Source organism: Helicoverpa armigera, chromosome 9, assembly GCF_030705265.1.
Source record: "Helicoverpa armigera isolate CAAS_96S chromosome 9, ASM3070526v1, whole genome shotgun sequence".
Taxonomy (NCBI): Eukaryota; Metazoa; Arthropoda; class Insecta; order Lepidoptera; family Noctuidae; genus Helicoverpa; species Helicoverpa armigera.
Window position 1 is genome coordinate 7,487,959 of NC_087128.1, and position 27,668 is coordinate 7,515,626.

Genomic DNA, 27,668 nt, shown 5'->3' on the forward strand with positions numbered 1-27,668 from the left:
GCACAATGGTACATAATCTGATAGGTTTTGATGAAGATGTTCGACATTTGTAAACTTTAAGTTTGCGCAGCGGCTTCTTTCTTCGATGTTCGTCGAATAGTTTATATTTTAATACCACATAAAGTTGAATAAATTAAACAATGTATTTAATAACATGAAAGCTACACTATCACCTAGTTGAGTGAGAGTGTCAACAGGGATTGTATTCACGAATCACATTTATTGATGCGTCACATAAAGCATTGATAATGTTAGTTGCACATCATTGAAGTGTTGTGTTAGCACACCACTGAAACCTATCTATATGTTTACATAAAAAATCCCCACTGTGGAGGACTCTATACCTTCAATAAAAGAAATAAATAATATTGAACTTGACAAAGTGAAATCAGTTCGAACTTAGTTCATCATTTCACGAGTATTTTATTCCCAACAATTGAAATAATTTTCTTATTCATTTTGTGTAAATTTTGTCTCGAAAGTTCGACCCTAACGCCCTTCTAGAGTAAACATAATATTTATTAATAAATTCATTATTTTCTTGTTGCATTTCTAGTAGGTACGTGTCAATAATTTTATCGATACCTATTTAAAATGGCATTCATAAGGCTTGAAGTGGAAAGAAAACTAAGTATATTTCTTTCTATTTATTGCAAACCACGAGGGTAGAATCACAGATACTATACTTAATAGTTATGGCAGAATAGCTTTGATTAAAATATTGTTTTCAATTATGAAGTCAACACTTTCATTTTTCTTTGCTCAGTGAACCAGAGAAAGTCATCAATGACTTGTGTAAATCGGAAATTGGAAAAGCGGTCATAAAAAGTTCCCTACGTTAGTCTCCAGAGAATCGCTGCAATAGACGAGTGTTAGAAATGTGTACTTTCAGTTAGCATGTGTTTATTTTTATTGGGAAAACACGAACCTATATTCTAATGTTTTGGTTTATATATGTTACATTTTTAACACATCTAAAAAAATAGCATGCTACTATTCGAACTTATAAATATCCAAACACAAGACATGTCATTGACCTCATGCTGAACATTTAGAAATAATAGAATATTCGAATTTCTAAATTAATTAAAAGGCTTTCTACGGACTCGAAGCTATAGGTACCAAGCACTAGAATAATATTTGAAAAATGTTTTCTATTTTCCAAATATTTTAATTCGAAAGAGCGTTGATTGATTTGTAAGAAACAGTAAACAAACTTTTATATCGAAACAAAACACACGCCAATGACGTCACGCACGAAATGAAAGGGATAGGTTGATATTTAGAAAGAGTAAGCAAATGTTTTAAATAAAACAAAACACACGTCAATGACGTAACGCACAAAATGAAAGGGATAGATTGATATTTAGAAAGAGTAAACAAATGTGTAATGAAACAAAATCAAAAGACACGTCATAAAAAAGCAGCACTCGTTTGGGTAGTCTAAGTAAGCTTATGCTACCTCTAGCTAAATTAATAGTGTATCATCTATGGCTGCCTCTGGTATGATCATGTTTTAGAATTAAGATTTATTTACATAGGCATATTTTTTATGCATTTTGAGTTAACCTAAGTGATTGTTACACCAATATTAAGTTATATTCATCATCCTCCATTTTATCTTAGCCGTATCAATGTACCTAAACGTTTATATTCAAGTCTCAACCTCGGCCATCACTCCCGGAGTGCAACGCGTTGTTTTAATTTTTTCAGCCACGAAGCTGTGTTAGTAGGTATGTGTCAGTGCTAGACGCATATTTCATATAAATCTATCCCTAATGGGAAGCAATCATTTGAAGTACTTATGACTCTATTTATACTGAAACATGACACAAACTTGGAATTATAGGCGCACTTGCTGCCGACAGGTCTTGGCTGCTTGCCTATTCAAACACATTGAGACCCCCGCTAAGATAAATACGTGGGACAAATGCAGTGCAAGCAAGTAGTGTCTATTTATAGTTGTCAGTTCACACTTAAATGGTGAAACTAATTGAAACAGGCAACAAATTGATCTGTGGGACGTGCTCATCTTCATACAGAATCAGAATAGGTAGGTATTCCTATAATAGTTATGTATGTTAATGAGCTACCGCTGGCTATTATACTTAGGTACCTACTTAGCGTATACATAATTTATATTGACTTGAATTATATTTTTTTCTAAAAGACGGAATGTGAAAATGTAGGTAGATGTACAATTCAAAAATCTATACTTATTTAAAGTTTTTTTAGCAAAAACTTTGTTCGAAAAACGTAAGATAGGTACATAGATACTTAAAACCTAATAAAGAGGCCCAAGAAAGACAAGAAATCTATTCAGCGCAGATATTATAGTAATTGTGTTGACTAGATACCTACTCACTTGTGTGTTAGTACTTTATAGTAATGAGAACGCTTAAACAACATGCATAATGGCGCGTAAGCATGTATTTACATGCAGGGACCGATACTTACTTGTAGCGATTTCTTCCACGCTATCTGGGTTAAGTGGCTACTTCCATTCCATTTGACACTCGGCTTTACACTCAACCTGACTTAAACAGCCACTTAGCATTTGATTTGATAATTGTACATCGGGTTGGCTTTTCCAACAATAACTTTAGTAAAAAATGTCGATTCGTTGGCAAATCACTAAAAACTTGTAGGTAAGCAAAGTAAAAAAAAATAGGGCATAGGCTTTTTTTCCGAGTGCTGGAAGTAGTTTCCTCGGGACACGTGTTCAACCGTGGGGAACAGCAAGAAATAAAAATTGACATGATTCATAAATAAGGTATTTTAATAAGTTAAGAGCAATAACGTATCTACCAAATAGATACTTATGTACCGTACCTACTCCACTTTAACTCTTGGTGAATCTTCAGTAACCTAAGTAAACCGGAGTGCTTGAATAATCAAGTAGGTTGTATCCACCCACATACAAATTGTATTCTATTCAGGACAAGCGATATTGCAATACTTTGCCCGTCCAATTGCTGCGCTGTGTCCCGGGATTATCGTCCGCAAATATTGCATCTCAGTTCACTCGCGAGGTCGATGCCCTCACCACCACTGGTGCACTTTTATGATAAGTATTACATAAATCAGAACCGAGTACCTATCGCTTGGAACTCATTTGTAAAACTTGGATATTATATTATTCGGAACTTTATATATTTTCTTGTTCTCTCTTCAAGCAAACTAAATAAATGATTAAATATTCTAGCTAGAAGTGGGTAGGTACTTATGTATTTTTAGCGAACGATCCAATTTTAATGGGACGGTAAAGTAAAATAAAAATAATAAATGTATTATATTTTTTGTAAAGTTCTTCCTCAATATCTCGAGGAAACGATTGTTTACCTCGAATCGTAATAGGCTTTGCATTCGATGTTTTTGTTTTCTATTTATAACTCACTTTAGAAAAAGCTTCAAGATACTATTTGCAGGCAGGAAAGGAAAGGATAAGTAGGTAGGTGGGTTACCTAGCACCTTTATATTGGCAAACCCTGATTTAAAAAAACAGTGATACCTACGGTAGGTGAATACCTCCATAGCCGGAATTAAGTGACAACTTTTTCAGGTTTTTTGGTGGATTTTTGGTGGTACCAACAGGTACCTACCTAATATGAACAAGGAAAGTCTGGAAAAAAATTACAACCGCTTTAGTGCTTAGACGATATAATTATGTATCATATAAATTAAAAGAGGCTATACCAACATAAAAAGAGGTTGGTTCATTCATTATGAAAAAGGGTCAGAAATATCGTCCTACACAACTTCGTCCGTCCGATCTATCACGCTTGAAAACAACGAAAGTTCTACAATTCTACGTACCTACCATAAAATAGCTTTAGAAATGTATCTCAAAATTAAACATTGCCAGCTTTGTGAAATGCTACCATTTATGTTTATTGCCCGTCCATCAGTAAAAAACGAATATGTTGCCTTCGTCACAATTTTTTTTTTTACCAAGAAACTCTTCGTTTTTCACGCGTATCTTGAAGTTATGTATTTATGCAAATAATTTTCTTTATAATGTCACCGTTCAGGTGGTATTCTGTGTACCTAGGCACCTACAACAATCCTATGCAACTTCGATCCATTGCTCTCGGTAGCGGGATACTAAATCTATGGATGTTTGTCACACGAATCAATCTCGTGCCGATACTCGCAATTTGCAATAATTGAAGTGAAAGCTAGTTGTTAGAGTTGCGTAGTTTATAAGGAAATTGTTAATAGTTCCGCTATTACCAGCCTGCTCATCATTAACACATGTTGACCACATCACTGCCACTTTTTATGTCCAAATTGCTGTTCCTGCTTACATTGGGTAGCATTTTGAAAGCATTTTAGACCTTTTGGTAGATATTTGTGGGTAGTCCCACTAGGAAGCTTTTAGGAGCTTTTTAGGCCCAGTTTCAATCGTTGTTACGCAGTCGTTTTATTAGACAGAACCCAGTACCCATCTCAATTCAAATCAAACAACACCCAAAAATAAAAGGTAGGTAGGTGTTTAGAAACACTTTAATAGGGTACCCATACTTACCTGCTAACCGTTTGAAGGCACTTTGGAGAAGTTTGAAATTACTATTTTAGAATTTAAATGAAATAAGCTCCGATCAAAGAGGAAATAAGTATTTAAGTAAGCAACTTTTTATCGTATCTTAAAATAAGAGCGAACTAATTAGAGTACTCACTTGCTCGGTGTAGCATGTTTAGACTAAAACGAGGACCTAGTTAGGTATTTAGTTAATGTTCGCGCGCGTAGGAGGCTAATCTCAATTTGTTATGAAATTAACTCTAGAGGCACGCATGATTGCTTTCATAAGCTTGCTTGCTTTACCCACGTTACGGTAAATTGACTGAAACCGAAATAACTTACGGGACTAATTTTCCAGGTTCAGCAGATTACTGGCATTTAGGTATGTGTGGCACTAAATAGATAGCAGCTAACTATTTTACCTCAGTGCCTCAAGACGAAAGTCTTTAACCAATGTGTGTTACCAGTGATGACTTACGGCACCGAAACGTGGTCTCTCACTATCGGCCTCATCTCAAAGCTCAAAGTCGCTCAACGAGCTATGGAGAGGGCTATGCTCGGTGTTTCTCTACGTGATCGAATCCGAAACGAGGAGATCCGTAGACGAACCAAAGTGACCGATATAGCCCACCGGATTAGCAAGTTGAAGTGGCAATGGGCAGGCCATATTGCTCGCAGAGCAGATGGCAGATGGGGCCGAAAAGTGCTGGAGTGGAGACCACGGACTAGCAAGCGCAGCGTAGGACGTCCACCAACGAGGTGGACAGACGACCTTATAAAGGTCGCCGGAAGACGCTGGATGCAGGTCGCTTCCAACAGGTATCTGTGGAGATCAAAGGGGGAGGCCTATGTTCAGCAGTGGACGTCCTATGGCTGAGATGATGATGATGATAACTATTTTACCTACCTCTATTTTACCTAGTCTTGCCAAAGCCAACATATTACCTTGGTGATTTGTTCGTAAAACTAGCAGATAAATCATTTGCGGTAATTTCACTAAGGTAGCTAGGTACCTAAAAAAAAGCTGAAGTGTTTTTTTTGTTGAACAGTCTAATCTCGAACGAGAACGAAGAACGAAGTACCTACTACACGATTTGAAAAAAACCTAAGCTATTTTTTTCCAGTGCGCCGAGTAGTTCTCACGGGACACCACTTTTCTTAATTTCATTTTTTATTTTTATTTTCAATCAAAATCATTTAAGTAGTTAGAGTACAAGCAGCACGGCAATCTGAGGCTATTCTGAAAACACCCAAAACAAAAGCTAAATGTTTTAAATTAATTAGGTACCTACTTACATACCCATAATGTAAAATACTGTAATGTAGGCAGGTACCAACTCTCAAGTACAATTTAATCTTATAAGAAATCTATGACACATAAGTAGGTATCGCTATAAGGCTATAATATAATAAATTGACTATAGCAATGGTAAATTTTTTAATGCACCAATATTATGACTAACTAAGTCAACGTAACGTAACAACAGTTGTCCCACAGAATAACCACGTCCGTACACATATCGGACCGCAATCAAATAACTCCCAAGAATTGTTTGTAAGGGGCCTAACCGCTTATCGGGACCAACTCTTATCAACACCGCAGTTCCCAACGTACACTGTTGTGTTTACCCATATATGGAACACATTCTAGTTATTAAATAAAACAGTTTTACAACATTACAGAAATAAAACACAAACTTTAAACAATACAGTATTCCAAGATTGGCATAGATTGATCTTTATTGTCCACTCGTTTTTGGTTACAGCTACTTATGCTTACAAGTTAAAATGCTTACTGAAGAGACAGAATTATTTAGCTTTACAAGAATGAGTCAGTTGTTTGTATACGTGATACCTAAGTAAAAAAATGTACAGAAAGTTATGGTTATGAAAAGGGTTAAATAAAAACACCAGAATAGATTAATGTGCGGTTATAATATTATAAAATACTTTCAGCCTATCGAAACATAATCCTATGGGTTCTAATCGATATTTACATAGAAATATGAAAGGCGGGAGGACATTACAAATCTAGAAACAAGTGCCGGCAATATCCCGTGCCTGCCGGCGCTCTTTTTACACCGGTTACTTATTATGCATGTTATCGTGAAAACAGTCAGTAAAGGCTCGCGTGCTCAGGTTAAGTTCGTGCAAACCAGGTCCCGAGCTGGTGCATGAATTTTTATATACTCTTTAGAGTTCAGACAGTCCTAACCTCGAATTTAGTGATTAATATCACAATTTATAAGTTCCGGTCACTTCTAAACTTAAAACAATCGCACCGCTCTGCGGCGTCTAATCATCATGGGGACGAGGCTCCGGGAAGCCGCGCGCGGACATCGGGTCCGGTGCCGGCGACGCGTGCGGCGCGGGCGAGGCAGCTGGCGACGCCGCCGGCGACGCGCTGCCCAGCGGGGACGGCAGCGTCGCGTACACGGTAGGCCGCGGAGGTTGGTACGACGGAGCGTACGAGTCACTGCGCGGATTGTAGAAGGGAGAATCATCAGCGCAGCAATCCAGATTAGGCGAATAAGGCGTGGCGGCGCCGCAGGAGGGCGCGTCGTCGCTGGGCCGGTAGGCAGGCGCCACGGGCGCGTACACGGTGCGGCGCGGCTGCTCGGCCTCGGGCCGGTGGTGCGACGACGGCGCGTACGCGTCCGACCAGCACGCCTTGCTCGGGGTGAAGTCGCCCTTCACGTACAGTTGTATCGGCCGCCGGAAACCCTTGCTCGCATGCTGCGGAACACCTAATATGCAGCATTTGCTGAATCCGACTTCAGGCGACAGCAAGTAGTCACGAAATTTGTTCGGGAACAGTTCAATCGAATTGAAGTTTTCATAAATTGTCGGCTGAAATCAGTAAAAACAATCAAATTAACAACGTAGGTACATCCCACATTCACATATTTGTTATTTAAATAATAAAATAAATGTGTACATACATACTAGTATATACTATACAAAGCATAAAGAATACATACCGTTAGACGCTTCTTTTTCTTATAGCTAGCCCAGTTTTGAGCTTCTAGCACCAATTTCCCGCCGGGACGTAGATCGGCGAACATTCGCCGAAAGGCACGCTTCAGGCCCGCATCGCCCCAGTTTAAATGCATCCACTTGGTGGTGGACAGGCACAGGATCAGATCGAACTGAGGGCTTTCGGGGCCGCTTCCCACCGCCACCTCCTCGCGAGGGACATAGTTGCCCTGGAAAACACAAACTCAATGTTAGAAGTAAATTCACTCTTACTATGGTAGGGTTTAGAGTCAAAAACATATTTGCATTACAATGTTATTCCATTTATATTGTGCAATTGAATTGCACTTCGTAAAATATAAATATTGCATCACATTACACATCATGGAATATTCCAAGATCAGAATAGAATATTTCATCATTGGATGAAATAGCAGACGTACCTGCTTGAACGTGACGTTGCCGGGGAAGACGGGCGGCGTCACCTCAGTTGTTGAGTCACCCAGAGGTCCATACAACATGGTCATGGACATTGGGAAGAAGCACTGGCCTTGTTCCAGCTTGTGAACCGCCTTCCTGTTCTTCCGAGGCCGCCGTAATTTCCTCCCCGTTAGAGGCAAAACTTTCTTCAAATCTTCGTGTTTATCGAGCTTTTGATCGATGTTACAATCATCGCATTTATCTTCCTTACACTTATCGCAGTCTCCTTTCTTATCGTCTTCTAAATCAGCTTTTTTATCATCATCCCGCTTTGGTTCAGTTGGAACTGGAATGAACGATTTCAGATTCTTCCTAGCTTGTCCTGAAAATTAAAATATTTTTTATGATCAATATTGTTCTCAATCAGATGACTTATATAATAATGGGCGTAATACCTGAAATGAACTAATTGATAATATCATGGAACAAAAATATACATAATAGTAGAAGTAATATTTTCTTGAAGTATTTAGGTACTTTCTTCAAATCACAACTTTTTCTGTAATTGGATGCCAGCGAAAAGTGAATAGCTCCTAATCAGGTTGAGTCAGTGACCTACATAATTCAAATTATAGTGCAATTTTAGACCTACTTGGTTTAAGCTAGATGATTAGTACCTACCTATTAGCATGGGATCTATATCCATGCCAACCACAGACCGGGCCCCAAGTGTCCGGGCAACTGCTATTGAAATATGTCCCACGTTGCATCCAATGTCCAACACATCTTTGTTCTGAAATAGATGCCGGTGCATCTCGAATACTTGCAATCTGATGTCCATCATGGCATTTAAGTTTCTGTAGCCATAATACCTGAAATTTAAAAAATAAATATATTACAATTGGTTCCTGATCTATACATGTTTTGTTGCTCTCCTTGAAACTCTACAGTTAATAATAATCATCAAGAAGAATTTATTCATACTTTACACAATAATAGCAAATGACAAAAGATTTACTTTAGAGGTCAAGCAGTTATAATGCAAATACTAGCAGCTGGCAAAATAAGTGAAATACTTAAGTAGCATTTACTTGAAATAATAATCTTCCCCTTCCCTAAGCATTTGGTATAGAAAGAACATGGTTACCTGTCATAATTTCCATACTGGTATCTTGAATTTTTGGGGTGAAACGTGGGCAACTTTTGCTCTTCATCAGTGGTGCTCTTGACTTTAGTGCGGTGCGGGGACGCAGGGCGCTCCGGTGGCGCTGTCCGCTGCTGCGGCCGCGCCCGCATCCATGCTCCCGGCTGAGGCACTACAGGACTTACTATTTTATCTAATGAGTCCATCCGGCGTAACTTTTTGGGATCTTTTCCTTTTTGTGATGCATTATCACTATCACTACAGGACCTTTTCCGTGATTTGCATGCTGATGTAGAGGGTTCTGGTGGTGGAGGCTCCTTGATAGCTCCTTGACCTTCCACCACCACCTCAGGAGGCTCTTCTGTGGTAGGAGAAGTATTGTCTGTTGTGCGCCTCCTCAGCCTTGCCTTCTTGCGAGGCTTGCGTTGCTGCATCTCAAGTCTCTTCTCATACTCCTCATTGTCCAATGGTTCCATCAAGTTCAATGGGTCCCTTATATTTGGAGGAATAATAACATCAATCTTTGCCTTATGTCGAGGAGGTGTAGGTAAAGGTGAAGATTCTGGTGTTACTGCATTCATAGCTCTATTTATATCTTCATCTTGCAAACTGTTTAAATTAAGAGGATCTGATATGTTTCCACCAAGTAAAAACTTCGTTGGTGGAATGAAAACCTCCTTACGTGGTCTCTTGTGGGGTAAGAAAAACTTAGAAATTGATGGAAAGCTCTGTGCTCTTTTTCTGCCTTGTTTAAACTTGGTACCAATATAATTCACTCGGCGTATGGCGCTCCTGTCCGGGTTATCCTTAGCAGGAGTGTGTCCCTTCTTGCCATGCCGAAATTTCTTCTTGGTCTTTTTCGAATTACCCACACCAGATGCATCCCCTTCCTTGGAGGTGTTCGCGTCACATGAGTTAAGTGCATTAGTCTCACTAACGTTTAATGATGTATCAGTAGAGTCACAGATTTCGTTCTCCGATATTTCACCAGCTGTTTCATTGTCAGCATTGTCCACCACGTTGCTTTCACAAGCGATTACATTTTCTTCTGGGCTACCCATTACGTATGTTTACCACAAAGACAACTACATTATAAAATCATAAATCATTTAAAAAGTCAAATTTGCCGCCACTTCACTTCTTGCAAAATCTACAAGGACATCCGTCAATGGTGATAAACAGTTTAACAATGCGGTTTGTTTTTAATATAACTTGCCGCTTAGACGTACACTTTAACTTTATAAGAATGCCGTGAATCGATTTAAAAGAAATATTTCACTTTACACTTAAACACATTAAGATAACTATCCACTTTTCAAAATTATACACAGCACTTCGTGCAATACTTTGATAGGATAGCAATGGCAATTTGATTTCATTTGTTTAAGTTTTCACACACAAGTACAACTGCGTAATGACTCTAACCTAAATATGTTATTGGTTGATAAACATACTGTTCCTTCTAATAGCCAATAGGAACGGTACTGATTATTCTTCCGCTTTCGTGAAGAACTGGAGACTGGCGCAGAGTTACCAATGCAAAAAAATACAAAATGTCATTTAAAAAAATATAATTCGGTTATATTCTCGCAAATCTGACTTATGTATTTTTTTATTTGAGTTTATGTTTAATATGGAGAAACTCCACTTTCCGATCATTGCATTGCTTCGTTAACGTAGAGAAAAACATTCTAACATCATTATGACAGATTTTGACTACGAATGTTAAAATTATAATAGCTATACATTTTATTACATTTTTTTCGAGATAACTTTCTTGAGCAACTGAAAAATTATTTTAAGCAGTAGTATCAAGATTGTTTACCAAATGGAGTGTATAATTATGTAGAAGTAGAAAATTATTTTTTTATAAACTCAAAATACAAAGGCTAAAGAAATAAGAACCAAAATTTTATTCATGCAACATTGTGTGACCCAAGCGTCATTTTTGAATTTTGAATTGAAAATTATCCGTTGTGGTTCATGTTGACAGACAAAGCGATACAAATTCAACGGAAAACAATCGTTTTAAATAGAATAATAAAGGTAATTCAGTGAATATTGTGAAATCAAGTCATAAAATACTTATATTCGTATAGTGCATCCGTCTTTTATATTGGTACACTAAGCCCAAGCCAGTTCAAACATTATAAGGAGTGCGTTAACTTACCAGTAATTTCGTGTTTCAGGACAGGATCGTTTTTTTGTGGTGTACTACGAACAAACTGGCGTTTAATTTGTGATGAATAATAAGGTATATAAATCTAATTAATAGATACTCCTTAGTGTTTATTTTTGTTTCTCTACTTTTTGTCCGGACGTGCGTATTCATGTACTTATCATCCGTAGCATATTAATAGTTAACTATCTATTAATGACAAAAGTAGTATTTTTGTTTAGTGTGTGGCGATTTAAGCGATTAAATACGTTGGAATAAAATGTCGAATATACGAATATGGAAAGAGGAAGTTCTCTATCACCAGTTTTTTATTTATGTCGTATATTTTTAATTTCAGATGTCCCGAATACCTAAAATGCCACCAGTAACAGCAACTAAAGAAAACAAACCAAGTTTGTTAAATCGTCGTCCAATCCCTAGAACCCTAGTGAGCACTCTCAGTGATGCTGATAAAAAGGATTTGATCATGAATCATACCAAGCCTGCCCTGCGAGGTGGACCATCGGCTACAATGCCAGCTCAACGCCTCAAGAGATCGGCTACAGCACCCTCATCTGTCAATGTGCCTCCACCTAAAGTAACTAAAGTGGAAAAAAAGACAGCAGTTGCACCAAAAATTGCACCGTATGACTATAAAGCAAGGTTCAATGACTTGCTTGGAAAGCATAAAAATATGAAAAGTGAATTTGATGACTTGAAAGAAAAACACATTGAAGTATCTGACAATTATGAGAAGACTAAAGATTCAGTTCAATGCTGTATTGATGAAAGAGACAATTTGAAAGAAAACTTATTGAAGTCTCTTACTGAACTAAGAGAAAAGACTGCAGAGTTTGACAAAATGAAAATTGATTTTGACATCCAGAAAATGGAAAATGAAAATCTACAGCGTAAAACTGTATTGTTAGATGAGATAACCAACAGTTTGAAGCAAAAAACTGCTGAACTGGATAAAGTGCAATCAGAGTTCACTGAACTCTCCAGACAACATAAAAGTCTTAAAGAAGAAACGGAAGCCTTGAGAGTGTTAACAGATCATCTTAAGAAAATATCAATCCAGTATGATAAGTTGCAACTTGACTACAAAGAAGCACAAGAAGTTATTGCTAAATATAAATCAGAATCAGAAATATTGCAGAACATCTTGGCTGCAATGCATAAAGAGCAAAGAGACCTACGAAATACAATTCAAGATTTGAAAGGCAATATCAGAGTGTACTGTAGGATAAGACCACCTTTGGAGTCTGAACAAACAAAGCCAAGATTCAATCTCAATGTTCTTGATGCTTGTTCTATTGAGGTTGAAAAAGTTGAATTGTTGAATTCAGTTAGAAAAGGAAAGCCACAACATGGTTTTACATTTGATGGTATATTCACTCCCCATGCATCTCAGGAAGATGTGTTTGCTGAAGTTTCAACTATGGTCCAGTCTGCATTAGATGGGTACAATGTGTGTATTTTTGCCTATGGCCAAACCGGCTCTGGTAAAACCTATACCATGGAGGGAGGTTGTGGAACTGAGCAGTATGGTATCATACCAAGAGCATTCAACATGATCTTCACATGTATGGAAGATTTAAAACGCATGGGTTGGGAGTTGACAATAAAAGCATCATTTTTGGAAATATACAATGAAATAATCTATGACTTGCTGAACTCTAGTAAGGACCAGGTAACTCATGAGATAAAAATGTCAAATTCTAAAGGAACAGATGTGTATGTGTCTAATTTAAAGGAAGAGGAAGTGAAGAACTCTCATGACTTCATCAGGCTGATGATATTTGCCCAACGTAACAGACAAACTGCCGCAACCCTGAACAATGAGCGCAGCTCCCGATCTCACTCGGTCGCCCAGATTAAAATATCGGCAATACATGAAAAACGCAAGGAGAAATATACAAGTAATTTGAATTTGGTAGATCTGGCTGGATCAGAGAGTGGTAAAACCACACAGCGCATGGATGAAACGAAGCACATTAACAGATCTTTATCAGAGTTGTCCAAAGTTATTTTATCACTACAGACCAACCAGTCACATATCCCATACAGAAATTCTAAGCTGACCCACCTACTGATGCCTAGTTTGGGAGGTAATTCAAAAACACTTATGTTGGTCAATATCAACCAATTTGATGAATGCTTTAATGAGACTCTGAACTCCTTACGCTTTGCCACACAAGTTAACAATTGCAGGGTAGTCAAAGCAAAGAAAAATATCACTATGTTTGACACATAATATTAATGAATTATTTTTTATTTTATTGACATGATAATGTTATATAACAGTTAATATGTACCTACTTTTAAAATAGAATAGGAAAATGCTTGCTTTTTAAACAGTTTGGAAATTAGACCAGACTGAAGTTAACTATGGTTGTTAACTATCATGTAACTATTATTCATACTACTTGAGATTTTTTTGACTACTCATTTCCTTAGTTTCTTGTGTTTTGATCACACCCTTTTGGAATCCAAGATGGGATAAGGTCAAAATACTTCTAATATATGTTTTCTAATGTATTTAGATGACCCTGTACATAACGTTACAAAACTAAATATCATGTTTATCTTTTTCTTGCAACTTAATTGCTATAGTTATATCTTTTAGAGGTGTGTTTGCACACTGCTTTGATCAGGAATTTTAATAATATTAGCTTTTGTTTTATTAATTTAATTTCAATAGTTGTATGTCAAACAATTATTTTATTATTAGTTTTCATGTGTAACTGTATTGTTTATTAAATATAATATACCCAAAAATATATTTTTTCGAGTAGTTCCTCAAATCTTCAACCAACTTCACACAGAAGAACCCATTTTGTTCTCTTTGGGCGAATGATATTTAAACCACTAGATGGCGCTACCAGTTCGAGTGAAAAATCCCTCAATAGAATCGTAGTACCCAATCACGCTTTCCAGCAAAATAAAATGTGGGTGATTGTCATGGGGGCTAGTTTTGTAATGTTGAACATTCGCTGATTGATTGCCAGTGGCACATCCTCTGCCATGTCTTCACGGTGTTCCTCTTTTGTTGATTACAACCACATAATATAATACTTAGTACTACAATCTACGGATGAGCCGTAGATTGTAGAGTGAAATACCTCAGTTGAGTAACTTTTTCGTGTGTAAATATGTACTGCTTTTGTTTTCTCAAATTATAAATCGGTATTTGTGGTTTCTTGATTTTGATCATAAATCAATAAAAATGTGTCCAAATATCGCGGGATTTGTTGTTGTTATTTGTATTTGACACAAGACTTACGGGCCTCTAGACTCGTAGAGCACCCGATTTCTATCGCTCGACCCGGGCATCGATCCCGAGACCCTATGGGATCGGAAACAAATAGCCATCTCTTCTTAGTAATGAACATAACGCAAACTTCAATTTAGATACAGTTTTGGTAAATAAGTAGGTAGATTATCCTACAGAACTTAAAGGTTTTATTATGTGTCCAATTGGGTACCTACCATAGATGGGTATCGTTAATGCTGTGAGCGTTAATGCTTTAGAAAATTGTCATTTTCTTTAATAGTTTGAACGCTAATTTTCTTTCTTAACTTATATTGCTCTTATGAAGACAATACTAAAAATAGGTACCTACTTAGGTACAACAAAACACAAACATTTACGATTCCGCTAATAAATATTTAAGTTAAAATAATTCTTTTATCAATATTTACTTGCGCCATGTGTTCTTTCCCCTAAAAAAAAAACTAATATGTAACGGAATTCTAGCTAGAAGAAGTTGACTTTGTCGCTATTGGGTAAATTGCCTACTCAACCATAGAAATTTCGAACAGTTGAAACACCATGAAATACCTAAATAAATAAAAAATACCTACCATTTTACGAGGTATCACTTGCGTCCTCTGTAAGTTACCCTTGCGTTTTTCTTTACATGTTTCTGAAGTCTTCTGTGTAAGCGATAGATGGCGCTGGTTGTAGTGTTGCATGTATAAGACACGTTGGAAAGTTGGAAGTTTTTCATTCTATGGCTATTATTGTGGTATACTTACTTACATATTTATTTACTAACCTGTTCCTGCTAGGCATTACTTGTAAATGCATAAAGGTGCTTTGCAATTTATCTAAGTATACGTAGATTAGAGTGAATTGCTTTACTCTCTCTATAAAAGTAGTGCAAGTATCTATTTGTGATTAACGTATTCCATTTTTTTGACTTGGGCAAACGTCAGATGACCCCTCCCTCTGTGGTTCAGCGTGGACTTTTCTAACTGAAAAAACCTATGTTTCTTCTGGACGCAGCCATATTGCATATTTGTGATTTGTAAGGAGGAAAAAAACAAGTTTTATAAAATCATGACGAGTTTATTTAAATAATTAAGGACTAGATCGAAACATCAAGCGATACATCGCAATTCTCTTTCATATGCAGTAATATACATAGTTTTATGATACATCTCTCCGGGCGTCATTTCGGGCGCTAGTGGAGCGGTACTGGGGCGCAAGGCCAGGCGAACGGTGACAACGACCGAGGGGCGAGTCCAGGGTCTCTCGCCAGTTGTGTTCAACGTGATACATCCGGTTCTGTCGTTGCTGCATCGCCTGGCGTAGGAAGTTTTGCAGTTTCTATAGTGTCTATGAGTCTATCTAAGCCGTAAAGAAAACCTTCTTCGTGGTTGCCCTGTTGCCACTCCGCGCGATGATCAACGCGGAGACCTTCTGGTACGCTTCTAGTTTTAGCGAAGTCGATCAACCACGCGCCGACACGTTCATCATCGTAAATTATGAATATACTGCTGCCGACAATTTCATGAGTTTTGAAGAAATCTGAATTTTCAAAAAGTTCTCTGATTTCGCGGAGCCGTGTAATAATGGCACGTCGTGCCTTTTCATTATTGCCCAGGAACCTCGCCACTGTGTTTGCGATTTGCTGAGGTTCGCGCACTTTTTGTAAGTCGGTGAGGGGTGGTTCTCCTGGGACCTTTACTGCTTCGATACGGAAGCCTTGTTCAGCTGAAGAAGACCGCTGTTCACGAAATTGCATATAACGTAGTTTAGTGACAGCGTGAGCCGCATGCTCAGCTTCGGTGGGTGCTTTCGGGTCCAATCGCACCATTTTCTCATAAAGGTCGGTACGAGCACGAGCATTGCTAACTTCATCTTCAAGGAAAGTGCGTGTGCCCATCTTGACATCCATGACATGAGGATCTCTGAAGCCGTGCAGTAAGTCCTGCAGTTCTATGAATCGTTCGCCACCATACTCCAGTTCGCGGTAGTATCTCGGGATAGCGGACCGCATGTGAGGGCAGGCGGCGAGCGCTTCGTAGGCGTCGCGCTCGGGGTTGTGGTTGGGGTGGTCCCCGGCCGCGCGCCGCTTCCAGACGGTCCCTGGGCCTGCGGGCGCCAGGGACCCGGGATGGCCAGCCAGTTGGAACCATTCCGAAGAGCGAGATTTCAGCAACGCATCAGATGCGGGTGCTGATAATTCCAATGCATTCTGTAACAAAAGAAATAAACTATTAGCAACTTATCCAAAATTAGACATGTAGCTTGGGTTTGATAGGTATCGTATTTTAAACAACTTCTTTTAAAGTAAAACAAAATCTTTTAATAAAAGCTTGTGATTTTTTGTGGTTTGAACCTTTTTATACTATTTGGTTTTATCAAAACTGGGTATCTTTATAGTTGATAAAAAGTTTAAATACTCACAATAGCTAGGAACTTGAGTAGTTCGGAGGGTTGAGGGGTGGGTGCAGTGGGTGCCGGAGTGGAGGTGGGCGCTTCGACAGCGGACGGGGTACGCCGCCAGCGTTTGAACAGCGCACCTTCATCTTTGCTGCGCCAGCGCTCCTCCTCTTTACCAGGCACTGCGACCTGAGAACAACGAAAACACACGTTTAAACACCTTGTCACACACCATGGAACACTGACGAAATATTCACTTTCACATAAACGAAATATTCGAGCACTGAGCACATTTCGATGACGTACCGCTAAAATCTTATTGGCAGCGTAGAGTAGCCCGCCAGGGCCGAGGCGACTCAGCACAGATTGGCGGGAGACACTGTTCATCTTGCTGGTGACGGTCATGACGTACGAGTGTGTGCGTAGAAGGCGCAAACACGAATGAGCGATAAAACAATTAGAGCGCGGGTAGCGAGCGAACGAGCGTAAGCTATCGACTGCTGCTAGCCAGCGTGTGATGTAAGTGGGAGGGACGCCGTCGGTTTTATAGAGACCTCGGCTTTCTCGTGACGTCGGCCCGCCGCGGCCCGCTCGCCGCACCGCCCGCGCTTCTCAGCCTCTCTGAGTTTTCCTAGCGCCTCTATTTTTCACAAAATCTGAACTGCATTGATTTATCGAACTCTGAGAAAGGTGCATGCAATTCTAATATTGTTACGACTAGTATCTACCTAAAGCGTTTCAATACTTGCATGTATGTATCTACAAAATAAATAGGTATTCGTTTTCATAATATTACTTGTTACCTATATATAAGAGACGTATAGTTAAGCCTAAAAGTTGCAAATCTCAGAATGAGTAACTATTAAAATATTGGTGTCAAGGTTGTTAATTTATTACGGGTGTTGACTGCTTGAGTCCTGAAAGTCGGTCATTAAGTACTTAGGTAATGATATGATCACTTAAAAATATTCTTGCGTACAAAAATTCGTTAGAAATGTGAGTAGCTTTGTCTAATTAGGTACGTCCTTTTAGATTTTTTGGGTGACCATGCTGACTTCTTGTCGGTAGTAAGAATGAAAGAAACATTCAGTAATATATCTGCAAGTAAGTGCCAGGGGTTGCAAATAGCACCTGTTGATCCCACATTCAGTGTACGATAACAGATATTCAGTAACCGTAAAATTGTAACTATAATATAGAGGTATTTTAAGATATAATAATAAAAAATACATCTTGGCGCCAGAAATCCTATGCCTAGCTTCCAGACAGCGCAAGTATATTCTCCATATAAATTATGTATTTTTCAGATCTAAGTACTTGTCAATATTTTATATAAGGATCATTCAGCTCATTTGTATTAAATTTTATGTTTCCCACAACTGTGCCTCCAAGGCTTGTTATGTATAATTTTTGCTTCAGGAAAAATATCATGTTAGAATGCATGTGAAGTTTGAGTTCTCTATGTTTCGAACTAATTAGGGAATAATCAATATTAATTTTGCATGTGTAACGGTACCCAAACTAACTGCATGATCACACACTGACTTCTAGTTTAGTTTGACGTTTTCTTGGACTAAAACGACAAAACAAACTAGTTCCCACAAATAATAGAAAATGAACCTTATAAAACCTCGACAAATTATTCAAACATTTTTTATCGGCTTCCTATTGATACATAAACATTCCGTGAGAACCAAATCTTGTTTGTCATAAATGGCTCATTTCTTAAACATAAAACGAACTGCCTATGTTACACGAAATGCGAAATAGTCATGAAAAGTAAGCCTGAAGCGATGACGTCATGATGAATGTCCTTAGTGTGTGACGCAGGGGGAAGGAAGACGCGCATGTCGGGCAAACAAATGACGACAGCGATCCAGGCAGGCACGACCGCGCTCTGCGCAGGCGCACGACCCGCCTAGCTCCAAATTGTGACGTAGCATCAACAATTCATGTCCACTAATTACGTGCATTGTTCAAACGACTGTCGTTTACGTTAAATTAATTATATTTTTAACCCCCGACGCAAAAACGACGGGGTGTTATAAGTTTGACGTGTCTGTGTGTGTGTGTGTGTGTGTGTGTGTGTATGTGGCATCGTAGCTCCCAAACGGATGATCCGATTGAAATGCGGTTTTTTTTGTTTAAAAGGTATGTCAGTCGGGAGTGTTCTTAGCTATGTTTGGTGGAAATCGGTTCAGGTCTTCAAGGTCATCAGCTCGTTTGCTAGATGTGATAGGAATGTTACACGCTCAGTTTACTTGCAAGTATATGTGGGATCTGAAATTTGAAACACTAATGTCTTTTGGAACCACTGAGCTGGTCAGCTGTTAGGGCACGAAGGTAGGAGACGTAACCCTGAACTGCCTTTTAGTAAACCCATCGAGTTTGGGCTCGTTGAATGTGTCTTGACGAGTTCTCTTCATGTTTCTAATTGACGAGAACCTGATGCTGGAAATGGGATATGGCGGATAAAACCCTGAAATGCCGGAATGAAACGGATAAACCGATTTATATTTTTGCTGAAAATCTAGAATGTCCAAAGGTTAATCTTTATTGTTTCTCAATCTGTGCAATTCTCCCAGAGCCAGTTTGTCATGAGTAGGGCTGCCATCCGTCCGGGTTTCCCCGGATTTGTCCTCGTTTTGACCCCGTCCGGGGGACATCCGGGCGGGTTTTCTAGAAGCGTCCGGGGAAAACCCGGACACTTTTCATGTAAGAAAGTACTTCATTGAATTTAAGTATCTGTTAATAGTAAATGGATTACAAAATAGGTATTATTTTGTTTAAACAAAATCGTACTCGTTCGGGGAAAAAATGCGATTTACGCCAAATATCCGGGTTTTTTAAATGTTTGTCCGGGTTTGGCGAAATTCGAGATGGCAGCCCTAGTCATGAGGATTGTTAAACAGCTTCCTTTGGCCGAGATCGCATATAGCGACCCCATCTTAAGATAAAATAAATTAAATGAAAGAAGGAAAAATTAAGGAGCTCCTTTAAAGGAGCTCCTTAATTTTTCCTTCTTTCATGCAAGCATGAAATAAAATTAAATTATAAATTTAAAAAAACCCCCGACCCAAAAAAAGTACGCAATAATTATGAGAAAAGGTTAAAAACGCTAAACCCTATAAAAAGCAAAAAATAACTTTTAACACTACGTAAACTAAATTTTGACGTGTCGGGGGACCGCTTTTTACCTTCATAAATACTTACATAAATCAAATGATACCTACCCAATTACAACATTCGTTTAAAAAAAAACACGTATCTAAAGTAATGAATTAGAGCGGTCCCCCGACACGGCAAAATTTAGTTTACGTAGTGTTAAAAGTTATTTTTTGCTTTTTATAGGGTTTAGCGTTTTTAACCTTTTCTCATAATTATTGCGTACTTTTTTTGGGTCGGGGGTTTTTTTAAAGTACTAAACGAGTTTTCATTTTAAATTGATATCTAAGTCGGTGGATAATTAATTAATGTCTTCGTTCAAAACATTGTGACGCACTAAGCAGAAACTTGAAGGTGATGCGTTTAATTATTTGATGGGTGTACAATATTTATATATTGTTACGTAATTACAAAATACAATTAAATGGAAAGAATGCCTAATATAATATGTATTAAGGTAGACCGATGACCTAATAGCGTAAATGGAACAATGAAGAAATTGAATCGAAGTGATGAAAGTTACGGAACATTGAAAGTGCAGTGGACCTCGACGAACGCGTGTTAGTGCATATTGTACGCATTTAGTGCATAGTAGAGATAATCATGACATGATAACTATCAAGCATGCTTGCTTTTATATGTTCTAGACCTATGACCTGCGCACACGTCTGACACTAAGCAGATTTCTCTAAAATATCATTGTCACTTTTTTCACCACTTACGTTAGACGTGAAAGTATTTTTTATTTCTCTCAAGACACGCCAATCCCAGTATTTTCTCTAAAATCGCAACACTGAAACGCTCCTTTCATGACAGGTCTTAAAATAAGTATGTGGATAAACACTGTATTGCAATAAAATTAACAATTTATATTGCTTTGAAAAATAAATACTATGGATAAAGTAGATACGATTTTAACTCTAATAGGTACAAGTAATTCTTGAAAGAGAGACTTGACATCGTGCGCTTAAACAGTAGATCGACTTTCTCTTAATGCTAATGGACAGATATTATTGTTAGGAATTGAATGACGTTCAACATTAATTACTGTCAAGTCCTTTAGTCATCAGTGTAAATATATACCTACTAATTGATATATTAACACATTCTGTTAGTCTGTATAAAATTTGTAAATACGCAACAAAAAATATGTCGCTAAAAACGCTACAAAACCCGTAATACTTTTTATATCGATCTTGATACAAGAGCGCATGTCTTATGTAAATATTTTTTAATTGTGTGCGTCAGAAAAAATGTACAGGTGTGTATATTATTTACTGATCCATAAAGTATTGCATTAAAATAAATACACTGATGAGGGGAGAACTACCTAAGTACTTAAAGGTGACATAATAGTGCTGTAACATAACATTATACACGCTATGGCTGCGTGAGTGCTATAGATGAAATCGATACTAGAACGAAGTGGTACATTATTAATAGAGCAACAAGTGACAAAATCTGATCAAAGATTGTTATCAAAATATTGTTTACGTCAAGCGAATCAACTGCAATCTAAATGCCACGATGTCCGAAGATGATATAGTTTCAAAAGTCAATAGCCTCGGTGTATACAAACACTTTTGTTTAGCTAAGATATATCCCAGTGGCAGTACAAGTCGAACCATGTTCTACGTTAAATCAGTAATATCTAGAATATTACCTACTCGCTTGAAAATAAAATTGGAAATCAAATAATTTTATCACAAGCTCAGAAATTACAGTACATCGCTTGACGTATACGGATAATGAAGTATTTTTCACGAGATTTAGGTATGGTATTTCCATGTCACTCATATACTTATGTCAAAGAAGTTTAGCTACGTCCGGGTCACCGGGTTAGATTTTACGCGCATTGTTTCAATACTATTGAACGTACACGGTTCATCGAATTATTTCTCTGTACGTACGTAATTTAAGAGTTGATTTTCGCTTAAGAATTGAGTACAGAAAGTGGCCAGATGGTTAAAATTGTTGAAAAATACGGGGAGAAAAACACTTGAAATAATAACACGGGTGAGATGAATAAGAAACAACAACAGGCCACCTTGCCCTACCAGAGGTCAGGTCAGGGTCGCTGCATGAAAGTATTGCTAGTTACTGCGCTGTTCCACTGCACCGCATTTAGGGTTTACACGTATTAGAAATCGCAAACAGGATAAAAAAATGAATGTGCTCTGTAAAACGGCCACGTTTGGTCGCACTACAATACAATTAAAGACGATTCTACTTTTCACTACTTTAAATGGAAAAAAAGTTGACTACGTAAACAAAATATAGAATCTATCCAATGTTTCTCAGAACACGAGGATCTATGATTCTATCCTAGTTCCCAGTACGGCATCCCTGGATGCATTAAAGTGCATAGACGGCGCGTGGACTTGTAATGCGCTCTTATGTAGACATGTCTCGAGGTCGTCCGTTTACATAGATCTCATATTGCACTCTTTTGTTAGGTACGTTAAAGCAGAACAAGAAAAAATATTAAGTATTCACTTAAGCTACGTTTGACCACACATAACATGAATGCATTGTAAAAATCTTGCATAAGGAGTATTATTTCATCTGGTCAAAATATATTTTTCTTTGAGAAATACTGTAGCAACGAATGTGGACCAAAATGACAAAAGTATTTTCTAAACACTTGATGCATACTCATGCGTAGCCGCGTAGCAGTGCGTAGTTACGTGCGTAGCGCAGTGGCACGCTTTTGAAAAAAATAGTTAGAAGCGTGCCATCAAAAAAATATACTACGAATATTTTGTAATATTACATTTATATTACTGGGCATGATATACCTACCATATCATGAAAACAAAAAACAAATACTAGCACGCAGTAGGTCAAAAGAAATCTGTCGACAGAGGCACTTAATTTTTAATGTCATACGCACAATAAATTCTTTGCAAGAGGGTGTGGCCTTGGTATTCAGCAATTTAAGAATATAAATATAGACAAAAACAAAGTTTTAATGGCTCTATTAACAAAAATAGAATTACGAATTTACGTCACTGGCTGGTTCTAAAAGGTAGAACGTTAAAAACAACGCCATAAACGTAAAATAAAAGTAAGATAGTTACTCTATTATTAGACAACGATTCAGTAATTGTCAGAAATTACCATAGAGCTACATTTCATCTTCCAGTGACACAAAATGTTGTATCTGTCACTCGGTTATTAACTCTTGTGCAAACTGGTAAACAATCTTCGCTTGCAAAGTTATTTCAAGATGATTTTATGCAGAACAGAATTTGCTCTTGATTCAAAATAACTTAATTTGACTTTAAAAATGCTTTTTTGGATGTTTACATCTTATGGAGCAAAGCGGGAGCAATAATTAATACAAGAGATGCGACTAATTTAGGCCGGACATATTTATTAATGATCTATAAATATGAACAATTATAGAAAACTAGATAGAGTTTTTCACCAACAATTAGGTACCCTCCAATAATTCCTTTAATTATTTAATCCAGTGACCACAGAGGTGAAGAACACGGATGTGCTATTTTTTGTTTTAAGAAGAAAAACCTGAACGAAATAAATTTATTATAATAATTATTGAAAAGGTCTGTTCATTGACTTCGTATACCTGTTACCGAACGCGAGATAAGGTAAAGGTTATACCTATATGAGAATCGTACGTAGGTACCTATATATATACCTACCTCTGTTTTATTCTTTGAAAATTCCTTTAGGGTTTGGACTTAAAATAATAAATTATCAATTAAAGCACTAGGTAGGTACAGTGCAATAGGTATAGGTATGTCGAAATATTTATTCATAATTCGTTCTAGAAGTATGTCCATGGAAGTAAACGTATAACCAATAACACTTTACTGTACAGATGTGCTTCTCATTGTCGTAGTCAACAAATAATCCATATGTCATACTTTTTTTATGTATGTATTTATTGCTAGCCTAATGTTGGGCATAGACCTATTTTCGCACTGGCTAAGTCAAGGATATCGCCTTCATGGTCTCGAAGATATGAATTGAAAACCTCCGTGCAACCACGACTATTGATATACCTACGTGCAATTATGCAAGGTTTTCAGTTACAGTTTATACTCTGGTAAACTTTATTTCTTTTGGTTAAAAAGTTAAACAAGTCGAGCATTGTTTGCCAAAAATAAAAAGAAACCAGTTTTTATCTAATCATGGTTTATATGAAACTTGTTTTAACTGCAAATGTTATCAGGTATTTATATATTTGTAATCCAGTTTGAACCGAGCTTTCCAATCTAGGTACCTATGCCTAGTACGTAGTGCGTTAAGTAGTGCACGAGTCGAGCCAGCCTTCTCCCGTACTTTTCCGATGTTTGCGAAGCGGCCGCAGTCTAGTCGTGGCGTTAGCGCTTGTTATGTCCAAATCAAATATGTTTAACAGCAGCTAATAGAACATTGGTTTGCTCTAGCTTAGACACGCTCAATACAATTTCATCATAGTAAACGATAAGATAATGTTTAAGCAACATATTTGCCGTTGTGTTCTGTCCTGTAATAACAATTATCAAGATATTATGTGAGGTTCTACTTTGTCTATTAATAAACTTCCCATGAATAAAATTCTCAGTTAAACAGGTTTATAAATAAATCGAGTAAATCGTTGAAAGTAGTTCATTGTAGTACGTTAACCTTTAAGAAATTGTTATGATGTTTAATGGATTCGAAATGCCGCTGGTTCATGCACTTCATGCCATATTTTATGTACTTACCTACATTTGACAAACGTGTGTTTATGCAACATTTATTTTTGTACAATTTAGTTTTTTTTTAGGTTCGGAATTTTAAGAGAACCAACGTCAATACCAAATGTTCGGTGCTGGTGTACCAGTAGAGGACAAATAAATTACAAGATTTAATGTTTGTAATAATACCTATGTAGTTATTGTTTTGCTTGCTCATTACCATTTACTAAGTCTCGTGTTCCCTTATCCTAATCGAGCGTTAGTAATTATCGCAATGCATAATACTCTCTTTGTTCAGGTAAGTCACGTGACAAACAAACCCGTTTTATCGTTCTTCCTGTGTTTCCACACCTTTTAAACAAATTAAAATAGAAAAAATATTATTTAATTAAATAAATGGCTTTTAAAATCGTGGTTTTAAAAAAGAAAGAAGGATTTTTTATAGGAGGGAAGATTTAACTAAAGCATTAAGTTTTTACAACGAGTGTAAGATCGTATGAGCAGATTTACGACTACGAGCATAAAGTACAGTAAAAAGCACATATTTTAATTTTCCGTTCAATATTTAGAAGCAAAGAAATATTAAGAATATAATTACTTTATGCAAATTACAGATGTACAATGAATTTCATTGAAGCGTGTGACACGTGAGGTGTCCACCCATGTCATGTAAGTAGCGTCTATGTGTAGCATTTATGAATATTTAGCTGAATGAACATAATGTTAGTGAACGCGGCAGGCGTGGTTGGCTGTCCAAATTAACCACATGACGCAGGATGGTGTTTGGTTCTGCGCAGGTGTGGTTGTTGTTTCAGCTGCTCGCAGCTCGCCTGTCTTACCAATGTTTAAGAACTGTAACGCATCATTATGACTCATCTTTACTTGCACTACAGTTTTGTGACTGGCCTAAAGACCACCAAAGGCATTTTTGATTCTTTGAAGAGAAGTGTCAAGGTTTGATTTCAAGCATTAAATTACATTATTTACGTAATCGTTTAATATTGTATTAACATATAATGACTCAATTACATAAGTACATCCATACTGAGTAATGACGTTTTCTGTTTTTTATTTGTAACTGTAATTAACAAACCTATGTGTTTAGCTGCCACATAACGTGTTTCTAAGCGCAGGCCATAAAACACCTGTGTGTTGTACGCACATACAAGTCCCTTTCTAAGTAAATATTCTACTTACGTATACGTACGTGTCAATGCTAAGTAAATCTTTCGTAATGTTATGAAGACAGACAGACAGTAAACAGATGTCCCAAAAGTTTCACAATAGGCCGTTAGCCATAGGAAACGGCCGTGCAGGCACGCCGCATACCATACGGGCCTGGCGGCATGGGCCACAGCTAACGAATTACCATAATCATATCATATATGTACGAACGACTAGAAGCTCATATGCCACGAGCTAAATTTAGTTGCGTAATTGTCTCTTTATTATTTGTTTTGTTTTGATAATTACTAAATGAGTTTCGTCGCTTTATGCGCAGCCTTGCCTTAGCTGTGTTGGGTTCTATGAAGTCGTGAGTTATAGATTGCTTAGTCCTTTACAGTTGCAAACTTAAATAATATCACGTGTGGATTTCAAAAGTTGGCCAGCCATTATCCTAGTGTCAGAGTGCTTTTTTATTGCATTAATTATTTAATTGGCCTACGGTCTTCTGCAACCCATCAACCAATTATGTACGAGTATGTCTCAACCATTTTAAAAATTACCATAATTATTCTCTAAATATAAACTAATTGATACCGAACATTAAATTAGTATGTCTAAAAGCATATTGTGCAGCCGGTTAGCACAAAACGTTGGACAATACTCGACAAATTCGGGGTCAAATGTTAATAATATCGGCAAGCGGAAATCTGTGCTTGCGAATACAAAATAACAGGCCAAGTGTGGTCTGTAGCGGAAGATAAGCTCACCATGGCTTGAGGATAAATGAGGCCGGCTAATAGGGCCAAGGCACTGTTGCACACTATCATAGAAACTTGAGTTCTTACACTAATCTATCTACTTATTGTATCTAAAATTGTAAATGCATGAGTCTTCAAAACTGCAGTTTGTAAATGACGCAAATAATGGTCCCGACTGAATGTTGCTTATTTTCCGCACGTTTTATATTCAGGTATGACTAAAGCATAAGGAATTTTTCCTTGTCAAGTTAATTACACCAACCATCAAATGCACTAGTGTTGTTCAAGTTGCCTTTAAATTTTAATAATAACTAAAGTATCCAAGTCATATTTATTTAAGTTAATTCTTATAAGAATGAAATTAAGTTCAAAACAGTTCTGTCACTTTATTTATGGAATCCTTTCTGAATGTACAACACAGCTACAGTGTGTAGTCATCTTGCTCTCATAAATCCAAAATGTCTTTAAGCAGACTCCTACTTAAACCTGACCAAGCATCAATTCATCGCACTAATTTATTCATAGACTTTTTTCTTAGGCAGATGAAAGTCAAAGGACATCAGCTGAACTATAAATATTCATGAGCATCTCCGAGTGTCTACCCCGCAGGCGCAAGTACTGTATGAAATATCTCTATGCTATTGAAAACACTCGGGCGAATAAATAGTCCTCTCATCACTGAATATTCATGACATTGACTAATCCCTAGAATTCCATGTTTTCAGGATGGAACGTAATTGCTTTGTTTAACTTTATTTATATAGAATTTATACGAAATTTACATATTTGTTTCACCTTGTGCGTACTATTCTAGTTTCACAAATACGTTTTTTTTCCGTGTGAAAAAACATCGATGTAGTTTTTTTGTAGTTAAAATTAATTTAATGGGTTTAATAATCTGCTTCTGCGTTGCGAAATGTTTATGGCACAAATATTAATGAAAATAATATATTTAATTTGTTTGTAAAGTTTTATCCAACGGGTTTTAATCGA

General features: G+C 37.3%; 3 protein-coding genes across 7 annotated transcripts in view; 1 reads left to right on the top strand and 2 right to left on the bottom strand.

Annotated features, from left to right (window-relative positions):
* Positions 1-6,438: 6,438 nt before the first annotated feature.
* Positions 6,439-10,505, bottom strand: LOC110369931 (7SK snRNA methylphosphate capping enzyme bin3). The gene is made up of 5 exons (XM_021325570.3): positions 9,066-10,505; positions 8,600-8,790; positions 7,942-8,300; positions 7,504-7,728; positions 6,439-7,372 (listed from the first exon to the last, which is right to left on the bottom strand). The coding sequence occupies exons 1-5, from the start codon at positions 10,121-10,123 to the stop codon at positions 6,818-6,820; spliced, it is 2,388 nt and encodes a 795-aa protein (XP_021181245.3). The 5' UTR covers positions 10,124-10,505; the 3' UTR covers positions 6,439-6,817.
* A 482-nt stretch (positions 10,506-10,987) lies between these two features.
* Positions 10,988-14,001, top strand: LOC110369969 (protein claret segregational). Its single transcript, XM_021325637.3, has 3 exons — positions 10,988-11,108; positions 11,252-11,316; positions 11,579-14,001. Exons 2-3 carry the CDS (start codon positions 11,305-11,307, stop codon positions 13,475-13,477), a joined length of 1,911 nt encoding a protein of 636 aa, XP_021181312.3. The 5' UTR covers positions 10,988-11,108; positions 11,252-11,304; the 3' UTR covers positions 13,478-14,001.
* Positions 14,002-15,553: 1,552 nt separating this feature from the next.
* The window catches only part of LOC110369917 (inositol-trisphosphate 3-kinase homolog), a 97,815-nt gene continuing 85,700 nt past the window's right edge, over positions 15,554-27,668 (bottom strand). For 4 of the 5 annotated variants that reach the window (XM_064036221.1, XM_064036220.1, XM_049839390.2 and 1 more), the window contains 2 exons: positions 16,919-17,083; positions 15,554-16,706 (listed from right to left, as the gene is read on the bottom strand). In XM_064036221.1, coding sequence (XP_063892291.1) covers positions 15,774-16,706; positions 16,919-17,083 — 1,098 coding nt within the window. In that variant the 3' untranslated portion in view covers positions 15,554-15,773. Of the gene's footprint in view, positions 16,707-16,918; positions 17,084-17,200; positions 17,435-27,668 lie in introns of those variants that run through there. The other variant, XM_021325555.3, reaches the window with a different exon arrangement.